We start from the raw sequence: 27,838 nt of genomic DNA on the forward strand, positions 1-27,838 counted from the left end.
AATTAAATCTTGAGAGAGAGAGAGAGAGAGAGAGTATTAAATGTTTCAAAAGTGAGTGAATGCAATATTAGTAGAGTGGATAGTACCAACAGTAAGATGGAAAATGATGTTATTAATGGCAAACGTACAGCAGTGAAAATAGAGGAGAATGAAATCGACATTAATAAAGAAATAGCACATTTGAATGTTATCCTTCACAGGACAAAGTGCAAAATTGAAAAATTACAGACATGGCAAGAGATTAACAGGGCTGAAAAGAGAAGGAAGCAGGTGCTTTGAAGTAATAATAAAGACTGAGTGAACAAACAAGAAAAACAAGTTATGGAAAAAATTATATATAGAGACTCAGTGATCAGGGGAGTACTTAATGAAAGTGTGACAAAATCGTGTTTCCCTGAGCAAAAATTCACGATATTAGTCATGCCAACCAGATGCAAAAAGGTGAATCTAAGGAAATGATCGTCTTGGTTGACACAAATGATTTGAGAGGCGAGAAGTACTCTGTGAAGGAGGATTTAAAGGAGATGTTAGAAGAGGCAAAACAGAAGAGTGAGAAGGTGAAAATTGTAAGTCTCTTACCATGCTATGATAGAGGCGAACTGAGGAGGAAGAGGAGGACGTTGCTAGCTAATGAGTGTATACGTAGGTTGTGAAGAAGGAATGATGTAGGATTTGTGGATCTGTGGTCTGTGTTGGATGGAAAGAAGGATTTGTACAATACTGATGAACTGCATCTAAATGTTTTGGTGTTAGATGTCTGCATAGAGCTCTGATCACCGAGCATGCTGAACCACAAATTCAGGAAAACTTAAACAGTTAGGATGAAAGCAGGTGAGGTTTTCAGAAGGCACTCCTGAGAAGAGTGAGTGTGAGAATGACACTGGTGTGGAATCTAGTCTCTCAAGCAAAAATACTGAATAGGATAGTCAATTCAGGAAGTAAAGGTGGGTGGAGATCAAAAGGGATGCAGTTTCCATATTCTAATGACAGCAGTATCAGTAACAACAAGCAGGAGTTTTTGACATTGGTTAGTGCAGCCTTTCCAAATGTTATAGGCATTAGTGAGACTTGGCTAACAGTAGATGATGTAGTTACATGGATTGAATGTGAAGAGTTTAGTATTTTCAGGGAAGATAGGGTGGTAGGCAGGGGGTACCGTGATGTTAGTGGATGAATTGCAGCCAAAAAGAATAGGAGATAGATGGCAGGGGTGGCTGTTCATGTGAAGCAGTCTGGGGTGAGATTAAGGCCAGTAACACAAAATATACAGTATCTGGAAAGATACTGTATATTTTGTAAATCTGGTATATCTGGAAGACATGCATTACCAAATTAGTACAATGAGTACAGGTCAAGTGATTATTATAAGGAGCTTCAACTATGGAGATATAGACTTGAGGGAAGAAAGATCACATGGTAGGAAGGAAATGGAATTTATACACCTACTAAGAGATAATTACTTGAGGCAGCATGTGATGGAGGGGACTAGGGATGTGAGAGTATTGGACCTGGTCCTAGGATCAGAAGAGCTATCCATAACCAAGGTGACCACATTACCTCTGATTGGTGAAAGTGACCATGTGGTCTTGACTTCAAAGATTATAAAACATGAGGAATATTCCATCAAGAAGAAGTATATGTGGAACTAAAAGGCAGGTGATTATAACAAGCTTAGGAAGAAGCTTAAATCTGTGCCATGGCATAAAACAGTGCAAGGTAAAGATGTTAGTAATACATGGGAGATAGTTAAGGGTGTTGGATTGTGATAGAGGGGAATTTTATGAACTCCTATCTCATCACAATCTAACATGGGTTTCCAAACAAAAAAGGGAAATAAATGCAGTAAATTGCCTCTAAGTGTAAAATAAGTATTATATATATATCAAGCATGTTCTGTTATGAAAGGGTAAATAAGTATGTATTTTGTGCCATTCACGAATGTGGCTAATTTAATATTGAAAGTGTAAAACATTATCAGAGCTTTATAAATTAACATGTATAAAAGAATTATAAAATTATAGAGCACAAATTCAACAGTTGGGGGGGGGGATGAAGTCAAGGTCACGGAACTGTACGCGAGGGAGTGGCTCACCCCAAGAGCAAACAATGTGATGTCAGCATATGTGCAATAAGCAGGGGAGAGGATGGACGCCGTGACATAGCAACACGTGAGAGTTCGCTGGACATCGAAAAGGGTGAGAAACGCCGAGAAGAAAAAGGGAAATATACAGGTCATGCGACCCTGAAACAAGGCTTTTTGTTCCTGGATCTTCTGTGTGTCTCTCTCTCATGGAGGCATAGGGTGAGAGTGTCTCGGTATCGGAGGGATCCTGATAGGCAGCTACGGGTCTCCTCAGCCATATTCTCTGCGAAAGGAAGCAAGTCCAGCTGTCCACAAAAGGCCAGTTTCCTGTGAACCTATGATGCAATAAAGAACCATAAAGGGAAGATAAGTAGACTTTATTTGTGTTTCACTGAAAATGAATGAAAGATTTGTGCCATATGAATATGTTATAAAAAAGGAACATTAATGATATAGGATAAGATTGTATTGCTATCACTTTAGAAAGCTATTGAATTTGATCTTACTGTCTGTCGCTGTGTTAAAGCTCACTATTATAATGAGCGAAGTTAAGGATATGTTTAGAGTAAAGAATTGATAAATTATAAAGAGATTGTGAAAGATATAAATGTTATCTTGTGTAGTCTGACAGAGCTACGGAATTTGGAATAACTGTGATAATAATACATAAATAATGCATTAGAGAGCGTTAATATAGTTCTTACTTTAGATAGCTGCTACATAATATGTTATAAGTATAATAGCAGTGTTTGAATGTTTTAGGCTTTGTATGGATCTCCCTTAAGATGGGATTTCAATTAATGTTATTAAGTGTATCTACTTTTGAGAATTAATAAACCTAGCTTTTGATTCTAACAAAGACTTTCTGTGATTTTTGGAATCCAATGCACCTCTTATAAAATATTAATGCGAACCTATGCGGGATATTAGAAAAGGGTATATTTTGGCCACGTCTGCTGAGTTGATAGGTATCATTAAGTACTGTCCTGAGATTACCTCTTGGTTGTTAATATTAATAATCTAATAGCGCTAAGTGGCGCAGCGAAACAAATAAATTTCTTGGTGTTTTACGAGGGGTAAATCTCGGACACTCTGATACTCTGGTACTGCCTCAATCTCGAAGAAATTCCATTGTCCCTCAGAGGTATCACGTGTTACCAATCGAGTGTATAACGGAGATATAACACAAAGGTTGAAAATAGTTGTAAAATGTAAGAAAGCAACACAACAAGGGTCATCTAGAGGAAGCAATATTAAATTGTATACCTAAGGTAAGGAGGCAATCAGGTAGGTGTTAGATGGACAATTAATATCATTAAGCATGAGCTGCAAAGGAAACAAATGCAGTGGACTTAATGAGTGATGATGGTCATGAGGTGACAGAAGCAGATAAAATAGTCAAGTTACTGAGTGACCACTTTGCAAGGGTATGTCATCCTAGTGAGATTATTTCTTTAACATATGTGACAGACACTAATCCAGGTACAGAGATTGGTGAATTGGAGTTTTTAGGATATCGCAAAATATCAACATAAATACAGCTGTGGGATTCAATGGGATATCAGTTCAGGTTTAGCGAGAATGTGTGAGTCACTGGAAATGCCTCTTAATAGGCTGTTTAATTTTAAGTTTCAGCTCTGGAGAGTTCCAAGGGAGTGGAAAGAGGTCAAAATAATTCCTTTGCATAAGGGAGGTTCTAAGACTGTAATAGCAAATTATAGACCAATCAGTATCTCAGAAGACAGTTAAAGTTTTAGAGGACATGTTGCTAAGGTAGTGCATAAGATTACTTTGCTTTTGAAGAACACAAAAATAAGTAGAGATAAGGAAGTTGTTATTCCTCTTTATGAGGCCTTGATACATCCACATCTGGATTACTGTGCTCAAGTCTGGTCTCCTTTGTTTCTTGGGAATGATGAAGTGGTGGAGAAAATTCAGAGGCGAGTGACCAAGATGATGAGTAGTCTCTATGATTATAGATTGAAGGTGTATGGATTGCGGAAGTTGGTTAATAGGAGAAAAAGAGGGGGATGTGTGATAGAAATATTTAATGTGCTTAAAAAGAGTTTTAGAGTTTTGATGCAGGGGAAATGTTTCGACAATTGGCTGGAGGGGCCAATACAAGGGGGGGATCATTCCTGGAAGTTGAATAATGGTGTGGTTAGTAGGAGTGTTGGGACTAGATTTGTTGCTTGGAGAGTTGTGAATGAGTGGAATGGGCTGCCAGAGTCAGTTGTGAGTGCTTGATCTGTTAATGGTTTCGAGGAGAGGTATGATAGATTGTGTGGATAGTTTAGGTCTCCCACAATGAGTTGTTAGACTCCATGAAAGTGCTCGTGCAATAATAATAATAATCCAGCTATTGAATATTGTTCTCACATTTGGTATGATGTCCCCAAGCATTCCATTCCCTAAACACTCTTGATTAGTATAGAAGAAAATAGCTATTCAGCAGCTATTCTCTTTCACAGAAGGTTAGTTTCTCTGCATGATTTTCTGTAGATTTTTCCATGGTAGCTGTAAATCAGAATTGATATCAGTAAGTTTGTACTCAGATATGTGCAACATCTAGTTACAGCTCACATAAGAAATTTTCTTCCTCTTTCATTACCTGTATTGCTGTTCTTTGAGACATTATTTTCATATGTATTTCCAAAAGGTACTATCTTCGGATCTTCAGACTGGTGCTAACCCCCCCCCCCCTTTATACTTTACTTTCTGTCCCACCTCTGTATTAGTGTAATATATGTTGAACCAGCCTCTTATGCAATGGATTAGATAAAATTATGCCTCTTTTTGCTAAAATATGAGTTGACATTGATAAAATACTTTGTAAAATCAAATTACTTATGTAAAAGGGAAAGTATACACTTTATTGGTAGAATTTTCACTTGTCATCTCATATAGAATCTTCTGTGGTTTAAATGATAATGATACATGTGTAAGCCTAATAAACGCTGCTTATGAAGGCTTGTGGATTGCAGCCTAGCAGGACAACTAAGTATAACTCAAGTCCATGACGCGCGCACACACACGTGATATCCGTATTTTTAAATAATATGTCCATAATGAAGATAAACATATTCCATAAGATCTGTTCAAATTTGGACAACATAATAATGTTTTGTAATTCTTTCATTATATAATTATGGTGTGTATATGTCTGTGTTCAGAACTAACAAAATTCACAATCAAAATTTGCACACAAATGAATAATCAAAGTTTAACTGCAGTTTGTATTATCATATTGTTATGGAAATAAATGACAAACAAAAATGTTTGCCTTTCCAACTACCATATTTACTCAAATATAACTTGCACTTTTTTCTCCAAAATTAAAGTTAAAAAATCATGGTGTGAGATATATGTGAGGATTTTTAGAAACTAAAGTTTTTCAGGAAAAAACATTTATAATTAAATCCTCGGTATTCATTATAATTTATGAAACACACTGTTTCATAAAAAATCACACTGTTTATGAAATGAATGCATTTAAATTTTAATTATCAACATTATTTATGTGATTGCTCACTCACCTTCATCATGCAATGTGTTTGAATCTTTAACAACAATGCTTCTGTAATTAAATTAAAACAAATGGTCATCTACCAAAATAGCATCATCTTCACTCCCATCCAGGGCATTAGAGATGGCAGTTTTTAAAAAACCCTTGGCAATTATTTCTGGTGAAATCATTCACTCCACGTAGAACCTGAACCTAGCCTCATTCACTGCTCCATCCCCATGCAATCCAAGATCGAGTAGAAGTCATTGCTCTCACTTCCATCATTTCCTCTACTGGTTGCTTCCATCTCTATGCATACAATTGGTGCGGTATTAACAAAAGATCATGTGACTCGAAGACAAAGGCAAGCCGACAGTTGTTGAGTTGAAGTGCTGATTCTCTTCATTCAAATTCCAAAATATCTGAAACTGCCATAACAACATTCATTATCTATTTCTTAAAAGTTTTAAATTTTTTTTCGTGTGCAAGGTATATGCAAAACGTTTTAATTTCTTTCTCCATAAAGTAAAATCAGTGGTAGGAGATATATGCAAGGGCAAGTTATATTTGAATAAATATGGTACATAGACATAAATGCAATATTGATATAAACACTTAACACAAATTGCAGTTGAACTTTGATTACTCGTTTATATTGTTTGTGATTGTCAATTTTGTCAGTTTGTGCATGTTGACCATTTATATTATCTATGGTTAACCCCATGTTTGAATAAAGATGCATAGAGATGTACTGGCACCTTTATGCATCTGTATATCATTTATTACAATTAATAAAGGGGCTGGTACACTTTACTATTGCATACCAATAGTAAAGTGTACCAGCACTGGTTGGTGGAGACGATGAGTTGTAGAGTAGGTACCCTCCCTCGATGAGTCTTTAGACTCTCTGGAGGTGTTATATATATATATAATAATAATAATAGTAAAGTGCTGTATCACCAAATTATTAAAATATTCTGCATCAGAGAAAGTTGTAAGAAGTTTCTTTCACTTGAAAAGAAATTTTTGTTTTAATCTTACCCAAGTATTAGCAAAGTTTGCAAGAGATATCCTCACAATTAGTCTGCTTGTATATTGAGGCTGTTGACTTAATCTTCTTGTTTTAATCCTTCTTGTCAAGTATAATAAGCAATTAATGTGAATTCAACAGCCTTTCTCTCTCTCACTCTACACACACACACACACACACAAAGTAGGCCGGTCATGAAGATACTTCATATGCAAACTTTGCTTACACTTGAATAAGGATTGAATCACTACCAAATCACTCATGTACTCTTAGAATTATGAAAGTGAGAAGTAAATTACTCACTACTAGAAAGAACACTATACAAGTTGTCAGTCCACATTCATCCAGTTTTCTTATTCAAAACCATGGAAACAGTTCTTAAAAGAGGAGCAGTCAGAAGCATGTCTGTTCACATTCCATTAATATATATATGTGAGTGTGTGTGTGTATATAGCTTCTGTGTTTTTCAGGTGTATTTTACAACAAATAAGATTTGGTATTTTTTTTTTTTTAGGTGACCATACCAACATTAGTTCTCTTGGGCAGAAATGATTTACGAGTTCCTTACCATCAAGGTATGAAATATTATAACAATTTAAAAGCTCGTGGAGTTCCAACAAGGTATGTAATAATGGATAGAACAAAAGTTAATTCGTCATCCTGTGTTATAATTTCAGTAAATGTATATAAAATATTTATATAGTAAAAGTAGTTCAATCCCAGGATAACTTGTCCTAGTTTCAAATATTCTACTATGAATATTATAAGATTAATCAGTAGCATACAGTTGGTATTGATGGGGGAAGGACTGTGGTAAGACAACATTATTAAAAAAATTCATTACATTTGTGGAAAAAAAATTTGATTGATGGATACATCATTTGTATGCATACATCAATTCAGTCCTTCATTTCTGAGAAGTAAACTTTTCTCTTACATCAGCATAAAAATTTTTTTTTTTCATTTAATACCATAAGTAAATTATTTTCAGTTGAAATTAATTACATAATTATTTGTAATTATATTACATAAATTTGGAAGAGGCACTCTTTAGTTACCATCTTTAACAGTGTTTAACTTAATCTCATACATTTGGTTTAAAAATAATGTACACAAAAATCTTCAACACTGTTTTCTATTTGTATAGAAGGATATCAATTTTAAAAAAAGCACAGTTAACTAACAGGAAACCACAAGGAATAAGCAAGTTAATGAGGTTAAACAGTGCACTTTTTTTCCCACCATGTGCTACTTAACCTCATGAATTTCCTGGGTGCACACCCCCTGCTATTAATATTGCATTTTGTCATTAAATTGCAGGTTCTGTTCATGTTATGTCATTCACAGCATATCAGTTTTTCACTATGAGATGGAAAGTTTTTCCATGGTGCAGATACCACACTTATCGCTGGGCAACTCACTGTATTTGTCAACTTAATTTATTTTTGCAAATTAAATGCATCTTATTTTGTGCATTTGACAAAAATTTATAAAAGAAGAATAAATACGAGGGTGATCTGAAAAGTTCTTAGCCTAACAATGAAAAAATAAAGTTATAATTTAAAAATTATTTTTATTTTTCAACATAATCTCCTTTAAGACTAATACATTTATTTCAGCTTCTATTTCTTCCCAAAACTAAAACTCTTCCTCGCAGGTCAGCGTTTTTCTTCGAATCAAGAGGTCACTGCAGCTGTAGAGGGATATTTTGCAGATCTTATTATCGCATCCTTGTAGTGGTTCTCAGTAAGATCTGCAAAATATCCCTCTACAGCTGCAGTGACCTCTTCATTCGAAGAAAAACGCTGACCAGCGAGGAAGAGTTTTAGTTTAGGGAAGAAATAGAAGTCAGCGGGAGCCAAATGTGCGGAATAGAGTGGATGTTCCAATAATTCATAGTGCAGATCCCTTAATTTTCCCATTGCCAAAACACCTTTGTGGGCAGGTGCATTGTCCTGATGAAAGATGACTTTTTTCTTCAGCAAACCGGGTCTTTTCTTATGAATTTTTTCATCTAGTCTGGTTAAAAGATTGGAATAATAGTCCCTGGTTATTGTTTTACCCTTTTCAAGATAAATAGTAAACAAAACGACTTTAGCATCCCAAAACACCAATGCCATGACTTTTCCTGGTGATGGAACCAACTTTGTCTTTTTTGGCACTGAACAACCGGCTTCTGTCTACTGTTTTGACTGCTATTTGGATTCTGGTGTGTAATGGTGAATCCAAGTCTCATCCATAGTAAAAAATCGATGCACAAAATCAGTTTTTTTTTCTTGTTAAAATGCTCCAAGCACTGTTCAGAGAAAAACGCACTTGATTTTTATGCAAGTGCGTTTTTGATCTGCTGTGAGCAAGCTCGGCACCCATCTTGCACAAAGCTTTTTCATTTACAATTCTTCATGCAAAATATATCCTACATATTCTTTTGTAATGCCTATAATCTCAGCAGTTTCATGCACTTTGATTTGCCAGTCATCTAATACCGTATCGTGCACTTGATCAATGATTTTTGGTGTTGTTACACTTTTTGGATGTCCTTCACATGGATCATCTTCAAGGCTGGTACGGCCATGTTTAAACTCGGCAGCCCATTTCTTAATTGTCAAAAATGAAGGAAAAGAGTGGCTATGAACTTCTAAGGAATTTCTTTTGTTGTTAAACCTTCTTTTACAAAGAATTTTATAACCACATGATACTCAATTTTATCCATTTCAAGGGATACAGACAATAATTTTGCTTGAGACAGCTGTATAAAACAAACTACTTGATAGAATGACTTGTAATTTCACAGGGATGCTTATGAGAGATGTACCAGCTTAGAAAAAAGAAATCTTGCCGATAGTGTTGCCATCTGTGGTCAAGGTCAAGAACCTTTTAGACCACCCTCGTATGTTAATGAAATGCGAGTGAATAAAGCTTTTTTTTGTTTGATGTTGTAAGTGTTCTATATTAATTTTAAGAAACTGATATTTCATATTGCAACATTAATACATTTCAGTTACATCCCCCCCCCCACACACACACACCAAAAAAAAGTCATTTTGCTTTTCTGTATGCATTTTCTATTGTTATTTAATAGTACCAAGTGAAAAGGCATGCTAAGTTGCACTTATCGATAAATGATCCTATTATTATTTATCAAATAATAACAATCTTTTTTTTTTTTTATGATGTTTTTGAAGGCTTTTAAGGACATTTTTGATTAACTGCAAAAAAAAAAAAATTGTTTTTAAGAATGACTATCATAAATAGACTTAATCCTAAATTCCGACAATAAAAATTATTTGTAAATTTCACTTTGTTTTTCTACAACTGGTTATAGTTTTAATTTTGTAGAACTTTATGAACTTTTCCAGTACTGAATTCCAAAGTATTGTGGTTACTATAAATTTGAAAAGAACAATTTCAGAAATCTTTAAGGATAAATTTGATTTATCTGCTTGATTAGGTTTATACATTTCAGCTGAACATTATATATCGAAGTAAATTATGACCTGAGAATACCAGCAGTAATAGTAAAAACTGCTACAGAACCGGCAAGCATAGTAGCCATTTTCATATTGCTTTGATGAATTATTACTATTTTCCTAATCAATATTATTATTATTAGCATCAGACCTCCATGAAGTCAGAAGACTCATCATAGGGATTCCAAACTCTGATGCAAAAAGACCATCAAAAAGACCAACAATTAGCAACTTTGATCTGTCTCCTAAGGACAAACTCCATCCTCTAGCATGTCCCAGAGTGTAGAAGTTCCCTGTGATTTAACCTACTATAAACAGACAGGAAGACGTGTTAACATCTACATTACAGAACATAAGAAATACATCCGCTACTGTGCCTTAAACCCATTCACATTTTCAGGCAATACATTTCATTGTCCATGAAAAGAACCTTCTCCTCACTCTCTTTTTCTCAAATCCTTATTCAGCTTCCAGATATGGCCTCTCCTTCTACTCTTGTGTCTTTCTACCCTATGAAAAATCTCCATATTAATATGATAACATCCTCTCGCCAACTTATACATCTCAAACATATCCACTCAATATCTCACTAAGATATCAAATTTGCACACATTAATCCATATGCAGCCTGTTCAATGCCTTATACAAGGAAACCATAACCCCTTGCATCTGCATGTCAGCATCCTCCTCATCATTGTCATAATCTCTGTTTTAATGTTCACATGGATAATTATCATAACTATCTCCTCCCTTTCCCTATCCATCCTGCATTCTTGGTCCACTCTCCACTTATTTACATCACCTCGGACTTCTGCTGATACCTTGTTCAGATCATTCATTATACTGTCTTCTGTCAGCAATCTCTCTACTTGATTCACACCAGATCCACTTAAAGGTAATCTGTCTATTTTATACAATTCCATTCATCCTCCCTTTGATTGCATTCTACACATCAACAAATTGCACCCAATTTCCTTTCACACCTCTGCTGGCATGCCATCCATTATTTATCTTAAACTTAAAGAACTGTTAATAAAAACATATAAGTTTGAAAACACAGAATTGTTCACTCACATCAAATCAGCAGTTCATCGAACATTATGACACGAGAGTCAGCTGTAAACTGATTGAGTAACTGGTGACGCATGTCAGCATTTGCCAGTGCCTGTTGCTTCAAGATCAAACAAGTATAATAAGCGCACACTCTAGAATTCAGTGGTAGGTTAATTTTGTGTTTATATATATATAAATCGTATACAAATTTTTTAAAATTTTTCTCTGGGGTTTAGTGCGCCATTTCTAATCATGCAATGCATCACTTTCGGCGCATGTGCCATGGGTTGGCCACCCCTGCTCTAGACACTCAGAACTTCATGTCAAATTAGCAACTTTGATCTGTCTCCTAAGGACAAACTCCATCCTCTAGCATGTCCCAGAGTGTAGAAGTTCCCTGTGATTTAACCTACTATAAACAGACAGGAAGACGTGTTAACATCTACATTACAGAACATAAGAAATACATCCGCTACCGTTATTAGGGGAAAAAATAGCCAGGTAGTGCACATCGGACAGACTACATGATTATGAGCTTACAGCTAAGTCATTGTGTTAATACTGATTTAATGATATTTTGATAATTAGGGATTGTAGTATTCTTGTGTATGATTCCGTGGTTGAATGTGTTTATTTATTTTTGATATTTATACTGTGTGTGATATAAACTGTGTTATTCATGTCACTATTGTAAACGAAAACAATGGCAGCCAATACATTGTTGGACTGGGGGTTTGACATGGGGAGGATTTTGGGAAATGTAGTGTGTGCCCTATGCATTCGTTGCCAAGCAAAAATAGATTGTGGTATGAGAGTTACAGTAGAGAGCAAGTGTGTCATGTTTTACAAACCAGAAATACAAGACTTTATCAGAAGTGTGCAAATGAAGTAGCAGAAGTTAGTATTAAAAGCCATGAAACTTAAAGTATTGAAGGGAATGCATTTCCAGTTTTAAGCAATGATGAAAGAAATGTGAGAGTATAAATCAGGTGATATATAAGATAAGTATAAGATAGTGTATATGAAAGTTGCAGTGGATGAAGTTCAGGAGAATGTAGAAGACCTGAATAAAGAAATAGCTCGCTTGCATGTAGTCCTTCATAGGACAAAGAGTGAGATTGAAAGGCTGCAGAAACAGCAAGAGATTAGTAGAACTAAGAACAGAAGAAAAGTGAGGGCTGAAGCCAAAAAAGAAAATTATCAGAATAAACTAGAGAAAGAGCATAAGCAGATAATTTTTTACACCAATTCTATGATAAAGGGAGTAATTCATGAAAGTGCTACAAAATCTTGTTTGTCTGGTGCAAAATTAATAATATTAGTTATGCTGTTAGAATGAAGAAAGGGAAGGTGAAAGATTTGGTTGTTTTGTCTGAACCAAGAGAGGTGAGAAGTATTGTATGAAGGAAGATGTGAAGGACTAATTGGAAGAATTAAAAAAGAAGAATGAGAAGGTGAAGTTAGTGGGTAGGCTGCCATGCTATGATAGAGGCAAACTGAAATGGAGGGCAGTAATAGGCTAATGAATCAATATGCAGGTTGTGCAAAAGAAATGTAGAGTTTGTGGACCTATTACCTGAGTGTAATGGACATAAAGATTTGTACAATGCTGTTGGACTGCACTTATTCAGATTAAAGTGTCTGGAGAACTTTGTTCACTGAAAATTGGAAGTGCAAAGTCAGAAAAACTAAAGAAATTAGGGAAGATGAATGTGTGTGTGTGTGTGTGTGTGTGTGTGTGTGTGTGTGTGTGTGTGTGTGTGTGTGTGTGTGTGTGTGTGTGTGTGTTTGAAGGCATCCATGAAGGAAATGATTGTGAGAATGACCAAGTGCAGAATCTAGTCTCTCAAGCAAAAATATTGAATAGGGGATCAATTCAGGAAGTAAAGGTAGTTGGGGCTGACAGGAATGCTGCAGTTTCTATATGCTGATGCCAGAAGTAACAGGAACAAAAGAGGAGGGAGTTTTTGGATAGTGCAACCTCTCCAAATGTTGTAGGCATTAATGAGACTTGGCTAACAGCAGATGATGTAGTTACATGGATAGAAGGTGATGGATTTAGTATTTTCAGGAAGGATAGAGTAGACAGGACAAGAGATGTGGGGTACTGCTAATGATAGCAGTTGAATTACAGCCAGCAAGAGTAGGAGTCAGTTAGGAGAATGGCAATTGTTTTCAGTCAATCTGGTGTGATATTTAAGCCACTATGACAAAATATAAAATTGGTTGCTGCTTTAGGCCAAAGGATGTGGAGAACATGCATCAACAGATTAGCACAATGAGTGCAAGTTGAGTTATTATTTTGAATGACTTCAACTTCAGAGACAGATTGGAAAGAGGAAAGATCACATGACAAGGAAGGAAATGGAATTTATACACTTACTGAAAGACAGTTACTTGAAGCATAACATGATAGATAGGACTCGGGGTATGAGAGTGTGTTAGATCTTATTATAGGATCAGAAGACCTTTCCATAATCTCAGGTGGCGAGATTGAAGTAGTGGATGGAACTAAGAATATGATTGAAAATATGTGCGATGTAACCCTGCCAAATAAGATTGAGAGTAAGATTAAATGTTACACAATTGAGAGACAGTAAAAGTATTGAATGAAAGACTGGGATGACTGATGTAAAGAATGAAGAATTGACTGCAATGAGGGGAGATAGCTCAGTTGTGCTACACAGGGCTAAATGGGAGCTGGAATGATGCAGAAATGTCTGGTGAGTGGAACAGCTGATAATGGAAAAAAGAAGTGCGAGATAAGAGAAATGAAAGCCTGACCAAAAGAGAAAGAAAAATCCAGGAGCGAGTGTTGTAGCAATTCAAACATAAAAGGTGTGATTGGTGAGAGTTTGACAAAATTGTGCTTTCCAGATGCAAAAATTAATTATGCTAGTGAGGTTATTAGAGCACAAAAGGATAGGGTTAAAGAAATTATCATAGTGGATGGAACAATGTTGCGCAGAATGAATGATTTAAAAGGAGAAAAGTATGGCATGAGAGAGGACATGAAAGAATTACTGGAAGTAGCAAAAGAGTGAGAGAGTTAAGATAGTGAGTCTGTTGCCATGGTATGACAGAGTAGAGCTAATCTTTAAAGGCACCTATGGCATTACTATAAATAATAAATTACATGATAACCACAGTAATTAACTTTAATGAAATTAAAGTACAGATATTCGTACAGGTATTTCATTTATCATTGGTCAGCGGCCAGGTCGGTTTGAAAGCACCAGCTCGTCGGATCACTGAAGTTAAACAAACCTGAGCCCAGTTAGTACTTGGGAGGGTGACCACCTGGGCACCCTGGGTACTGCTGGCATTAATTATATTTTCAAAAAGAACTTCTAGAAAAAGGGGAAGAAAGCATTATAAATTACCTAAGAGAACTGTTCAACAAAATACTAAAGAAAAGAAATTTACCAGCAGAATGGAGAACAGGCTAGATCATACCCATCCACAAAAAAGGAGATGTCTTATCCTACAATAACTATAGACCTATCACCCTTCTAAGCTATTGCTATAAAATATTCACCAGGATTCATCAAAACAGAGTTAAACATTCATATGAAGAACAGATGGAAGAAGAGCAAATGGAATTTAGAAATAGCAGAAGCACAATAGATGCAATTTTTGCATTAAACAGATTAGCAGATCTTATGTGAGACAAAAATAAAAAACTCTACTGCTGTTTTATTGACTTCAAACAAGCTTTCGACTTGATAAACAGAAGCAAACTTATTAAAATTCTAGAAAACAGAGGGTTCAACAAATACCTATTAAATTGTATCAAAAATTACTTTCAGAAACACAAGCAATAGTGAATTACAAAAACATAGAAATAGAACAGATCAAATAGCAATTGAAAAGGGAGTTATGCAAGGCTGTCCATTGTCACCATATTTATTCAACCTGTACCTAATGAAAGAAAGTAGTAGATGAAGTACTACAGATGTGTGAAGGCATAGCTGTAAATGGAAGAAATATAACACATTTAAAGTATGCTGATGACATAATTAATCACTACAGATAGCCAAGATATCCTGGAAGAATATCTTGGCTATTTGGAAGAATTCTATCCAAGATAGAAAATATCCTGACCAAGCTGCATCAAACAAGTAACAAATATGATATGAAAATCAATTTTAGTAAAACAAAACTAATGGTAATAGGAAGAAAAATAGAAGCAACCCAAATGAAAATAGGAAACAATAATATAGAACAAGTAAAGCAGTTCAATTACCTGGGATCAATGATCACTGAAGATCTAGACTATTTCAAAATCATCAAACACAAAATCAATAATGGATGGATAACAATGGGCAGACTACAAAAAATATGGAACAATAATAGATTAAGCAAAGAACTCAAATTAAAGATATATAAAACAGTGATAATTCCCACAGTACTCTATGGATCTTAAGAAAAAAAGAAACTGATAAACTCAATACTTTTGAAATGAAATGCCTAAGAAAAATCAATAGAACAAATAATTGGACAGGAAGAAAAACAAATGAAAAAGTCCGAGAAGAACCTAACTTTAAAGAAACAATAATTACAGCACTAAAAAAGAGCCAACTAAGCTATTTTGGACATGTTTCAAGAATGAACTCAGAAAGACTACCAAATAATATTAAATGGTAGAATTAAAGGACAGCCCAGCAGAGGAAGACCAAGAAAGAAATGGATTGACAACATTAAAGAAAGCACCCACCTAAACTCCATAATAGAACTTCATAAAAAGACAGCAGACAGAAAGAAATAGCAAAAATTTGTCTTTGAGGAACTCAACCCACCATGAGCAGAAGAGAGGAAGATATTTAATTTATATGGCCTCCCAAAAATTCATAAAGAAGGTTATCTAGTAAGACTCATCGTGAATTGTATTGACTCTCCCACCTATAGAATTTCTAAATTTCTGTCATGTTTATTAACTGCCCATACTGGACAATCCAGATCATTCATCAAGAATTCCACACATTTTCTTGAGAAAATCAAGGATATTTAAATACAAGAGTCAGATTTGTTAGTCAGCTTTGACATTGTTTCCCTCTTTACCAACATTCCTTTATCTGACACTGTTAATTTACTATATGATGATTACCCTCCTGATATTGCAAAGATTTTTGAATTTGTTATACAATCAGGATATTTCAGCTGAAAAAACAAGATCTATAGACAAGTTGAAGGTACTGCCATGGGTAGCCCTCTATCTCGTCTTCTCCATCTGGAAGATACTTTGTTCTCATCCATTCATCCCCAACCCTCTCATTGGTTTCGTTATGTTGATGATGTCGTTTCTATTTGGCCATATTCTGAAAATGAACTTGCCACTTTCCTACAACAGATCAATAGCCTTCACCCACACACTCAGTTCACCATGGAAAAAGAAAAGGCTGGTAGCTTACCATTCTTGGACATCCATCTTACACGCACAGCCTCCAGTAATTTATCAACCAGTGTTTATCGAAAACTTCCCTTTACTGGCAGATGCATTCATCAAAAGTCTGCTCATCACACCTCTCAAAATATTGGTGTTATCAAGTCTTTAATTAATATACCACATAAGGTGTGCTCCTCTCCCTCAAGCTTATAACAAGAACTTCTCACTATCAAAACGTTAATGGACTTTAATCATTACAACCCTAATCAAATCCAGCAGATAATTGACTCATATGTTCCAACACCTCAGGATTCTACAACAGACCACAGAGTTCCAATCCCTTATATTTCTGCCCTCTCGGAAATGATTGGTAGAATTTTGAAGAAGTATCATCTCATTCCCACATATTTTCCAATCAACAAAATTTCTCATCTGTTGCCATCTACAAAAGACAAACTGGCACCTCTATCATTAGCTGGCATTTTACCAGATACTGTGTGAATGTAATCTAACATACTTTGGACAAACAGGCCATTCTGTGGGAAAATAATTAATTAACATCAGTATTATATCAAATACATGAAACCTCAAAAGTCTGGTCTGGCACAACATAGTATTGACACTGAACACAATATCCAGTGGGATAAAGCTCATCTTCTCCATAGATGAAGGTTTAAATATGCCTTTTCAAAGAAAGTTTTGACGTCCTTTTACATCAGCCAAATCTGAATTGGAACGATTGTCTCTCTTCCCAAAAGTTTGGGAGATTCTTATCTTATGTAACCATCAAAAATAGCTTTTAATAATATTATTTATTAATATTAATTTCTAGCACGCAGCAACATTTTTTAATTGGTAAACCACCGGCTGCTGTATGTACACTGTATTCCAGTTCCTTTGATTTGCTTGTTTCTCCACACTGATGATGTACTGTTATTTTCAGTACGAAATATCTTTACTTTCATTTCATTAAAGTTAATTACTGTGGTTATCGTGTAATTTACTATTTACAGTAGAGCTGAGAATGAAGACCATAATAGTGAAATGACTTATACAAGAAGGATGGTTTGCATCTGAATGGATTTGGTTTTCGGAGACTGGAATAAGTATTGAATGAAGTGTAAAGTGGATGTGCAGAATCAGGGAAATTAGAGCTTCGGGGGATGTGGAGGGGGGGGGGTAGCTGTTGAGTGGATATGCAGATGTCGGTGAGGCAGTTAAGTGTAAGAATGTGTATAATATGCCATCAGTTAGTATCACTGGTAACAAACCAGAATGGCATAGTTAGTATAAAGCGTCATGATAGCGGTGGGCCTAAGGGGTTTTTGCAATTTATGTACATACCAGGAACTAATACCAGGAACATTCAGAACAGCAGAAGCAAATTTTGGCATTGGTTGGCTCATTTTGCCCATAGGTTATTGACATTAATGAAACATGACTAACAGAAGATGATATAGTTAGTGGGATAGAATGTGAAGGATATAGTGTGTTCAGGGAGAATAGAGAAAAAAGAATGATTGATAGAAAGACAGCCGATGAACTGCAACCAAAGAGAGTACAAGTTCAACTGGAAGCATCAAAAATAGCACGTTTGAGACTATCTGGTGCCAGCAGAACAAAATATACAGTTGGATGCTGCTATTGGCCACAGGATAGAAAAGATGATGGAGATAGTATGCATCAGCAAATAGACTCGATGAGTGAAGGACAGGTAATTCTTATGTGTGATTTTAGCTATAGGAACATAGATTGGAAGGAGGAAAAGACACATGGGAGGAAGGAAATGGAATTTATGCAGTTACTAAGGGATAATTACTTGAGATAGACTAGGGGCTTGAGAGTGCTTAATTAATGAGTGCAGATGGTAGAGATGTAATGGAAGCAGATGAAATTGTTAAGCTACTGAGTGATCATTTTGCAAGGGTATATCATACAAGTGAAGATATTGTTATGACAGAGGTGACAAGCACTGATCTGAGAACAGAGGTAGAAGAATTGGATGTATTTAGTATATTACAGAATCTGAATGCAAATACTGCTGTGGGATTGGATGGGATATCTGTTCACGTTTTACGAGAATGTGCAGGGGAAATTGGCAGTGACTGACTAGGCTGTTTAATTTAAGTCTCAACTCTGGCAATTCCCAGGAGAGTGAAAAGAGGGCAAAGTAATTCCTTTGCATAAAGAGGATCGAAGTTTGTGAAAAAAAATAATTCAGGAATGGGAGGATAAAAATGTGATACTTTGTAGGAGCAGCATTGCTTTGGGAAAGATCAGTCATGCATTAGTGATCTACTAACTTTTTATAATAGAGTAACAGCTGAGTTGGATAAACGGAATGGCTACACGATGATGCTGCGAAGTATCAGCGTGTATATAGATAAAAGGCTGGTTCATAGGCAGAAAGTAGTATATGGAGGAGCACAATCCAAGAGAATGCAGGTGACTAGTGATATGCCACAGGGCTCTGCAAGTTGGTTCACTGCAGTTTAATTTGTATATAAATGATATATGAAATAATTTGAAGGGAGATATTCAATTGTTTGCTGATGATGCAATGTTGAGTAAAATAATAGTTAATCAAGATGATGTAAAGAGCTTGCAGAATGATGTAAATATGCTAGCAGTATGGGCAAAACATAATAGATGTCAATTCGATGTGAAAAAGTATAAAGTTATGCATTTTGGGATACAAAGATTGCAACCTGAATATCACATTGAGGGAACTGCACTCCAGGAAATTGATGAAGCCAGGGATTTGTGGATGGTAGTAGTTAGAGAGCTGAAGTTTAGCTGATGAGCATATTGCTAAAGTAGCCAGGGTAGCTCACAAGATTACTCGGTTATTGAGGAACACACTAACAAAAAGAAATAAGGGAGTTATCATTCATCTTTATAAAGTCTTGATATGACCCCCCATCTGAATTACTGTTCTCAGATCTGGTTACCTGGGTTTCTTGGGGATGGGAAGTGGTAGAGAGGATCCAGATTCAAGTGACCAAGATAGTGAGTGGTCTGTGGAATGCTTCCTATGAGAATAGATTGAGGATTTTTGAATTTCAAAAGTTGGTTGAGGGCAAAAAAAAGAGGGAGGGGATATAATAGAAACATTTAAGTTACTTGAAAACTTTTGTAGGATTGATGCAGGAGAAATGCTTCAGTTTTTTTTTTTTTTTTTTTTGTTGTTGTCGTTTTGTTTTGTATTGACTAGGGGGGGGGGCAGAATAAGAGATCATTCCTTGAAATTGGATAACAGCATAGTTGAGAAGGGCATGATCACTAGATTTTTTGCTAGGAGAGTGGTGAATGAATGAATGAATGGAATGGATTGCATGAGAGTCAGTTGTGAGTGCTTTATTAATGGTTTCAAGGAGAGGTATGATCGATATTGTGTTGATGGTTTGAGTCTCTCATAATGAGTCTTAGGACTCCATGGAGGTGCCCTTGCAATAATAATTAGGGCAAATCAGGACTGATGGACCATGCTTTGGACAATCCTTCACACACTATTAGATGAAAGAAAACCACTATTCTATATAGTTGTTACATATCAGAAAAACTATTTTTACAGTCACTAATGGCTATTGATGCACTCTCCTAACTCAAACAAGTATGGTTGTATTAATCAGCCAAAAATTTGGGGACTGTCATTTTAAGATTAACTCCTACACATCTGTAATTCTTCTTTTATTCCACATTAGAGGGCACAAATTAGAACTAGATCTTTTGTCTGTTACAGTTTGAATCAGTTATATACTCATTGTTGTGTGTAAACTGTTAAATGTTTTGCTCTGAAGATTCTGGTTCGAAATCCAGTGAATTATAACTCAGTTAATAAACATCCTTTTATAATTTAGTTTCATGGTGTCATAATACATTTAAAATAAGTTAAGAATAACGTCCAACACTTAAGCTTGATAACTGAATTTTATAGTTTTTTCTATATACTTTTACCTTGACTTGTAATTATACCATGGTTTTACAAAGGGTCTGATTTAAGATTATTGCATTCCCTAAGCTTTAACTTTGGAGATCCCTCACCTTCTATGGAAGAGACCTTTATAATGTGAGGCTATAAGCTGTAGTTTGTCTAGATTATGCATAAATCTCCCTGGTTTTACATATTTTTTTTTAATCATGTGATTCATTTGGAATTAAATAAAATAAAGAAAGAGAATAAAACCAACCAACAACAACAAAGTATCAGCCTCCCAAAAACTTTTTTGTTTAAAACATTACTTCTCTCCTGCTCAACTCCTAATAATTTATAAACCCCAAATTCAATTAACCTTAGAATATTGTTTTCACATTAGGCGTGTTACACTCAAAACTTTCATATAAGTTCTTAATGTATAAAGAAGAGAGAAATCTGCCTAACAGGTGACCCTCCCCCCTCCCTTTCTCCAAGACTCCCTCCAATCTCTTTCACATAGGTGCTTTGTTTCTGCATATGCCTTTTTTTTTTTGATTTTGGTAACTTCACAGCATTATGTTGTGTCGTTATATATGCAAATTCACTTAAGTCGTATTTTTCAAATGTACTAATCAATTGCTCTAAGTACGGACCTAGATTTTTGGTCCTATCTCCTTTTTAGGCATAAACACATTTATATTATTTAATGACTGCACCAGTTTATGCCCTATAATAATAAAATGCACTATTCAGGGAGATACTTCCAGTAACCCAAATATGTAGCTACCTGTTAACTCCCTCAGTCAGTCATGGCCAAATATCTCAACTTAACCTTACCCTCTCGCAACAAGTTTGTATTTTTAGAGTGGTGAGTTGACGCTCTTAGTCAGGCAAGACCCAGTTTGGAAAAAGAATGCATGTTTATTCTACAACTTTAAAATACACTATACAATTATATAAATTCACTCTTGTTAAGATTACAATCATACATAAATACTAAGTTAGAAAAGCTAGTTTCTTTCAGGGTTGTCCCATGCATGCAAAATCTTATATCTAGTAAATTGCCTAAACTTAATCATCATTAACACAATTCCTTCAAATAATTCTGGGGACAATCCATCATATTAACATTAAAATTTAGGTTCACAATTCCTTTCTCTGCAACTTTGTCAAACTCCTCTTAACAATCTCGATGTCAGGCTATAGCCTAATGGGACAGTTACTTAAAAGTTCACCAGTTGATATTGTTCTGCTTTATCAAGTTTCTTGCATCTGAAATTCTTCACTCACTCCAAGGCTTCCAAAAACACAAATAATAAAACGTCTACATTACCTTCACTCGATTTCGGAATGGGTCTGCTGGCTGATACTGTTGTGGAAGTACCCAAGGTTCGATTCCTTGTTTGGATAATGTGCGCCATTATATTTCTGCTAAGTGGCTATCCTCAATACACACAATGGCTACCTTCATCATTTGAGGACTTCACGGGAACATTGACGACTCAGCACCCGCTTGTAATGAAAGCTTTAGCTGCGTCGCGCTGGAACTCCGTCTGTAATTTCATGGACTGCTCAATTCAAACTTCCCACTGCCATGCATCCTCGCCCGCCGTTCTGCCTGGAAACCACTACCTTGATTTTTTCCTTACAACCACAAAATCCCGGGAGAAAAGAAAACCTTGTTCCTCCTCCTGCAATTCCTTATATTACGCATCACATAGCACCCCCTATCTCCTCCTGAAACATCTTGTGCGGTGCTATGTTAGTCTCGATCTCCGAATGATCTCAGCACTTTTTTCTGTAGCAGGAATCACGGGACTGATATTATGCACACCTGTTCCTAGTATCACACAGCCTCAGGTGCTTACACTAACACATACCAAACCTTTGGACCCGCTCTTACATTTAGCTCAGTAGAATATTTAAGTTAATTTCAGTTACACTGTACAATACTAAATCTTGATTTATAATTCATAAAAAAAAAAACTTCTGAATAACATAATATAATTCCAAAATATAATATCTTTACAATTTTATAAACTGATACTTTGTAAGTGTTATATTTTATTATCTTAATATTTCACACCTTAGACACAATATTATTTGATTTTGACTAAATGCAAGTATTTTCTACTATTAACAATTCAGTTTGCTAAGTTGTGCTTGTTGAAATCTGAATGATTTGCTGAAACGAAGTCACAAGAGCATTCAGAGTTCAACAATTACTCACTGAACTAACCACTACCATTCTTCTAATTTCCTCTAATCATACTAGAACATGTGCAGCCACTGTAAACATTCATACACAGTACAACTCCAAACTTATCTAACCAACTTCTCATCGTCTTAAGGTTGTTGTGGCCTCGAAGCTATAACTTTTAGAGGCCTTTGTTTCAGGCTCATACTCAAAACACCATGTTTCGTCATCAGTAATGATCATATCAAGGAAGTTTAAGTCCTTATGAGCGGTTTTAATGCGGTTCTTGCAGTGTTCAATTCGATACATTTTTTGGTCATCGGTCAACTTGAGGGGAACAAATCGTGAGTTCAGTTTACGAAGGCCCAAACCTTTGGTCAAAATGTTCTGCACAGTTGATTTTGGAATCCCCAATTCATCTTCAATCACTGTCATGGACAATTTCGTGTTTTCTTTGATGAAATCATGCACTTTTGGGATGTTAACTTTGCTCAGTCCAGTTTTTGGATGGCCCGCTTTTTGTCGTCCTCCTCAAGCATCTCACAACCACTTTGAAATCGCTTAAACCGATCATAAACTTGAGTATGGAATAAGCATTCATCACCATATGCTTTTTGAAGCATTTGATGCATGTTGGTAAAACTTTTATCAAGTTTAACACAAAAGTCAATCGCAGCTCTCTGTTTGAAATTCATTTTCCGACCATTCGTCAAAGCGCACTGTCACTCTTGGCATTATAACTCGGCTTCTAATGAAACAAATGTCATCAACAGTTGACGCAACACTAATGAAGGTTGGACAACAAAAAGATACAACAGGTGGTGCCACTAGTTTCATCTATTTTCGAAAAGTTCGGTTTCTTTTTGGACAGAGGGTGTATAACCCAAAGCTTTTCAAGAAACTTATAGATTCCTTCGTTCTCCTTAATCACTTGCCCACATATAACATTATTATGCTACAGGATTTGTGAAATCATGTGCAGGATTAATATATATCTGTATATTTATAAAATAAAAAAAAAATTGCCTTTCTCATCTCATCCTGCCTGATTTCTCCTGTTGAGGTTGATGCCGACAACCCACCTATGTTCTTGAATTACTGTAACCAGATTATTGCCTTGCTGAACAGTACAATTACTCATTATCATCATTATTTAGCTTATTCATAATTTAATACAGCATTACTATAGCCCAATAGTCTAAGAAAGTATGTTGTAAGAAAGTACATTCTTCTTCAACCCATCTCTCACTTAGACAAGTCCCCCTGATTAGGAGTTGCAATGAATTCATGCAGCTGGCATGTCACTCCTCTGCTGCAACCCCTTTGTAACTATAGATCTGTGTGTTTACAGGGAAAAGACCTGATAAAGATGGGATGCAAACCCAGATCCAAGAACAGAATCCTGTGACATACCACAGGATTCTGGTCTTGGGAAGGAGAAACAGTTTTCTTTCAGAAAAAGAAGCACTACTGTTTCCTTTTCTGGGAGGAAACAGTTTCTCCTTCTTCCTTCCCCATACATAACTTGCTGGTGTATGCAGTGCAGCCACTGCAAGACTTTTATACCTCCATACTTGAGCATTTCTGGTTGAATATCATTTACTCCTGCTACGTTTACACATTTCAGGCCTTTGATGGCTTTTTCTACTTCAAGTATGGATATATATTCCCTGTTGAGTTTTTTATCACTTTGCTATCACTGCTTGCTTCATTTAGCAATTTTTCAAAGTAATTACTCCATACTTCAAGGATATCTTTTTCTCCCATTTTCATGTCACCTTTATCATCTCTAACTCCTTTTATACCACTCTTTCCTCCATTCCTAAGCTTCTTCAAACTTTCAGAATACTTTGCCACCTTCTTGATATTTATTTTCTATATTCTTGCCAAAGTCCTCCCATGACTTTTGTTTAGCAAGTTTTACACAGTGTTTAGCATTCTTGCATTTGTCTCTGTATTCTCTAAGAGCACAAGCTGACTTATTTGCCAGGAACTTTTGATATGCATTTCTCTTTTCCTTCACTGCCTCTTTAACTTCCTGTGTCCACCATGGAGTTCTGATTTTTCTACCCTTACAGACAACCTCACTACATGCCTCTCTGGCTGAATCAGTCAGTGTTTTCTTCAGGGCTTGCAACTAAATATCCAAGGTTTGCTTCCTGTTCTCAAACTCTTTCATTTTTTCTTGAATAATGTTTGTGTATTTTAGTCTACAGGTCACATCTGAGAGCCGCTCAACTTTTATTCGCTTTAAAACTTTCTTGCATGTTCTTCTTTGCAATATGAAATTCAGTTTTATCCCACTCAAGACCAAATTGTGATCACTTCCAATTTCAATTCCTCTGTACACTCTGGTGTCCTGCACCAGGGAGAAAATCACTATCAACAATAACATAGTCAATGAGACTTTTTTATTCTTTGTCTCTTCTCTCCATGTGAATTTATGCACATTTTTATGTTGGAACATGGTGTTATTAATAACCAGTCCATGTCCTGAGCAGAAATCCAACATGTATTTGTCATTATTATTAGTTTTGCTCTTTTCTCTAAATTTTACCGAAATATTTTTGTATGTCTGACAATTATTTCCTACTCTGCTATTTAGATCCCAAATAAGGAATTTATGTGTGAATTTATGCACATTTTTATGTTGGAACATGGTGTTATTAATAACCAGTCCATGTCCGGAGCAGAAATCCAACAGGTATTTGTCTTTTCCTTTTTCATTGTGTCAGTTGCTTTGTCTAAAGCCTCAAAAAATTCTTCCCTTCTATCTTAGTAGAACCTTCTGTGGGACCATAGGCATGAATAAGTCTCATTGTACAGTTCCTCATTCTGATATTTGCCCACATACTCTACTTGAGACTGGCCGCCATTCAAGAAGATTTGGCTCGTATTTATTGAATATCATAGCTACTCCTTCTTTTCCTTGATTGTCATTGCCTGAATATAATATTTTGTATTTATTGCTGAGAAAAATCTCACCAGATTTTTCTGAGCTTTTGATTTCTGATGATTCTACACGTGATTAAAGATATTAATCATGTGTTTAATATCTTTGCCATTCAAGCTTCTTATGTTGATAATACCATCTTGAACTCTGGTGATGTTGAGATGGGATGTGTTTTAGGATTTGTTCCAGTAGCTGACTTTTCACTGTTCACCATGGTTCCCTGACGAAAACAATTGGGGCCTTGTTTATCTGGGCAGTACCCCAACCATCATGAAATTCTGTAATGTTGTACCATCATTTTATATTCTTATTGGTTTAAGCCAATACGAATGCAATTTGGTCAGCTAAATCCCAAATTGCCAGCCCACCCTTGTTCGTTCGGTATTCAGGTAGATCTAACAGGGTGAGAATTGGACATTAGGTCAGAAGCCTGTTGGTTCTCAGCATTCCTTTAAAGGCTATGTGGAGGTCTCCTCTCAGTTATACAGTTTTAACCCTTAAGCATCCATAGATTTGATAATTAAAAATAGGAGGGACTGCCATAGGACTCTAGGAGGACCTAGAGTCCTATGATAGGTGGCGTAATTGTAGGACTCTAGGTCTTCCTGTATCTCTCCTGTTTTCATGTTTGTTATTGAAGTGTGCCTGCATTCACATGTTTAATATCAGTGTTAATCCCCAAAGATGCCGATTTAACTTTGGTAAAATATAGGACTGGGTAATTAAATATTCTTGATTATCAAATCTGCGTTGTTAATTTCCTTAAACAGCATACAATGCTGGAGAATCAAAGTATAAGCCTAAACACCAGGATAAGTGGTTTCTGATTTATAAATCAATACTCAAAATTAATATCCCTTCTGTATATTATTCTGTGTTTTTTTTTTTTTTTTCATATTTAAAAAAAATCGTGCTTTTTTAATTGATATTAGACTTTTCTTTTCATTTAGGTTGTATTTGTATGATGACAACCATGCTCTTTCAAAGGTTGAAGTGGAGGCTGATGTGTTTATTCACACCATTATTTGGATATCAAAATATTTATAGGAATAATCAAATTTATATTTTGATTAATGTAATTTTGAAACAGTGAAGAGTATGATTTATAATCATATTTGATGCTGTGTAGTTATAAATAAGTACTTACAATATGTTTTTTCAGAATCTGCAATCATTCATAAGAGTTTAATTAATGATAAATGGAAATACAAAGCTTTAGGGTTTTCATTAAGTCTTCTTTTTATAGTGAGTTATCTAAGAGCCGTGTAACTGCTAACTCAGTTATTTGGCCTCTGTCATGGATGGCCTGCCTTGGAGGCAATGTGCTTAAAAAAAAAAAAAAAAAAAAAAAAAAGTGTGTTGGAGTGGGCTATTTTATTATGTTACTCTATGCCAGTCTGTCAGAGGGCCAGATAACCAAGCACTATGCTAGAAAATTATTAGGAAATTATTTTGTTGAATATGTATAGAAATTACTGATCTTTTATAACTATACGTGGTACTATATTAGAAAATGAGAAATAATGAAAATTATGTTTATTCATAATTCATAATTATGTTATTATTCTTCAGTGATAAAATACCTAGTCAAGAGATTTTTTTTTACTAAACAATTATTATTAGCCTTACAGCTGTTGATAGTTAAGATGAAGTATTACAGTTCAGTATTTTTGAAACTGAAATTCATATTTTGCTTTATGATATTTTTATACCAAGCGTAAAAAAATAATTTTAACCACAAAGTGTACATTCTCTTTAAAACGTGTATGATCATTCCTAACTCTCCTTCATGGATGAATGAAATACATGCATCCTTGATGGACAGAACCAATAATGAACAGTAAGAATTAATAAGACATGGACAGAAACCAATAGTTTCAGAAATAATTAATGTAAAAGACTGGATGCATACCAAGACTTAATGTATAAAAATTTTAATGAAAATTAAAATTATGAAAATAAAGTGGAATCATCCTTGATCATTTTCCTGATTATTCTATTTTTTTAGGATGACTGCTTTCAGCAATCAAAATAGCTGTATAGTGTCTAAAGCATGAGATATCAATCATGCTTCTAGTGATCCGTGTGTGTGTGTGTATTATTTTTTTTTTTAATGTTGTGCCCATACACATGAGATTGGTTGATCAACTTCTAGTACATTAGTACTATGTATAGATAGTAGGTTGGGAAAGGAGGAACTTGTCTACATGTGATTTAAATTACTGTAAATTGTATTCCTTGGGAA

At 35.4% G+C, this 27,838-nt stretch overlaps 1 protein-coding gene and 1 pseudogene across 1 annotated transcript in view; both read left to right on the forward strand.

Moving 5' to 3' along the window:
- The window catches only part of LOC150109184 (acylamino-acid-releasing enzyme-like), a 467,476-nt gene extending 439,903 nt beyond the window's left edge, over positions 1-27,573 (forward strand). The window contains exons 22-23 of the mRNA XM_090411884.1: positions 7,133-7,239; positions 26,544-27,573. Of these exons, the coding sequence (XP_090268010.1) occupies positions 7,133-7,239; positions 26,544-26,640 (204 nt within the window). The 3' untranslated portion in view covers positions 26,641-27,573. The remainder of the gene's footprint in view (positions 1-7,132; positions 7,240-26,543) is intronic.
- Positions 14,350-14,466, forward strand: LOC150109186 (5S ribosomal RNA; annotated as a pseudogene).
- Positions 27,574-27,838: the final 265 nt, after the last annotated feature.

Source organism: Typopeltis vanoorti, chromosome 2 (genome assembly GCF_054136105.1).
Source record: "Typopeltis vanoorti isolate ZY-2024b chromosome 2, IOZ_Tvanoo_1.0, whole genome shotgun sequence".
Taxonomy (NCBI): Eukaryota; Metazoa; Arthropoda; class Arachnida; order Uropygi; family Thelyphonidae; genus Typopeltis; species Typopeltis vanoorti.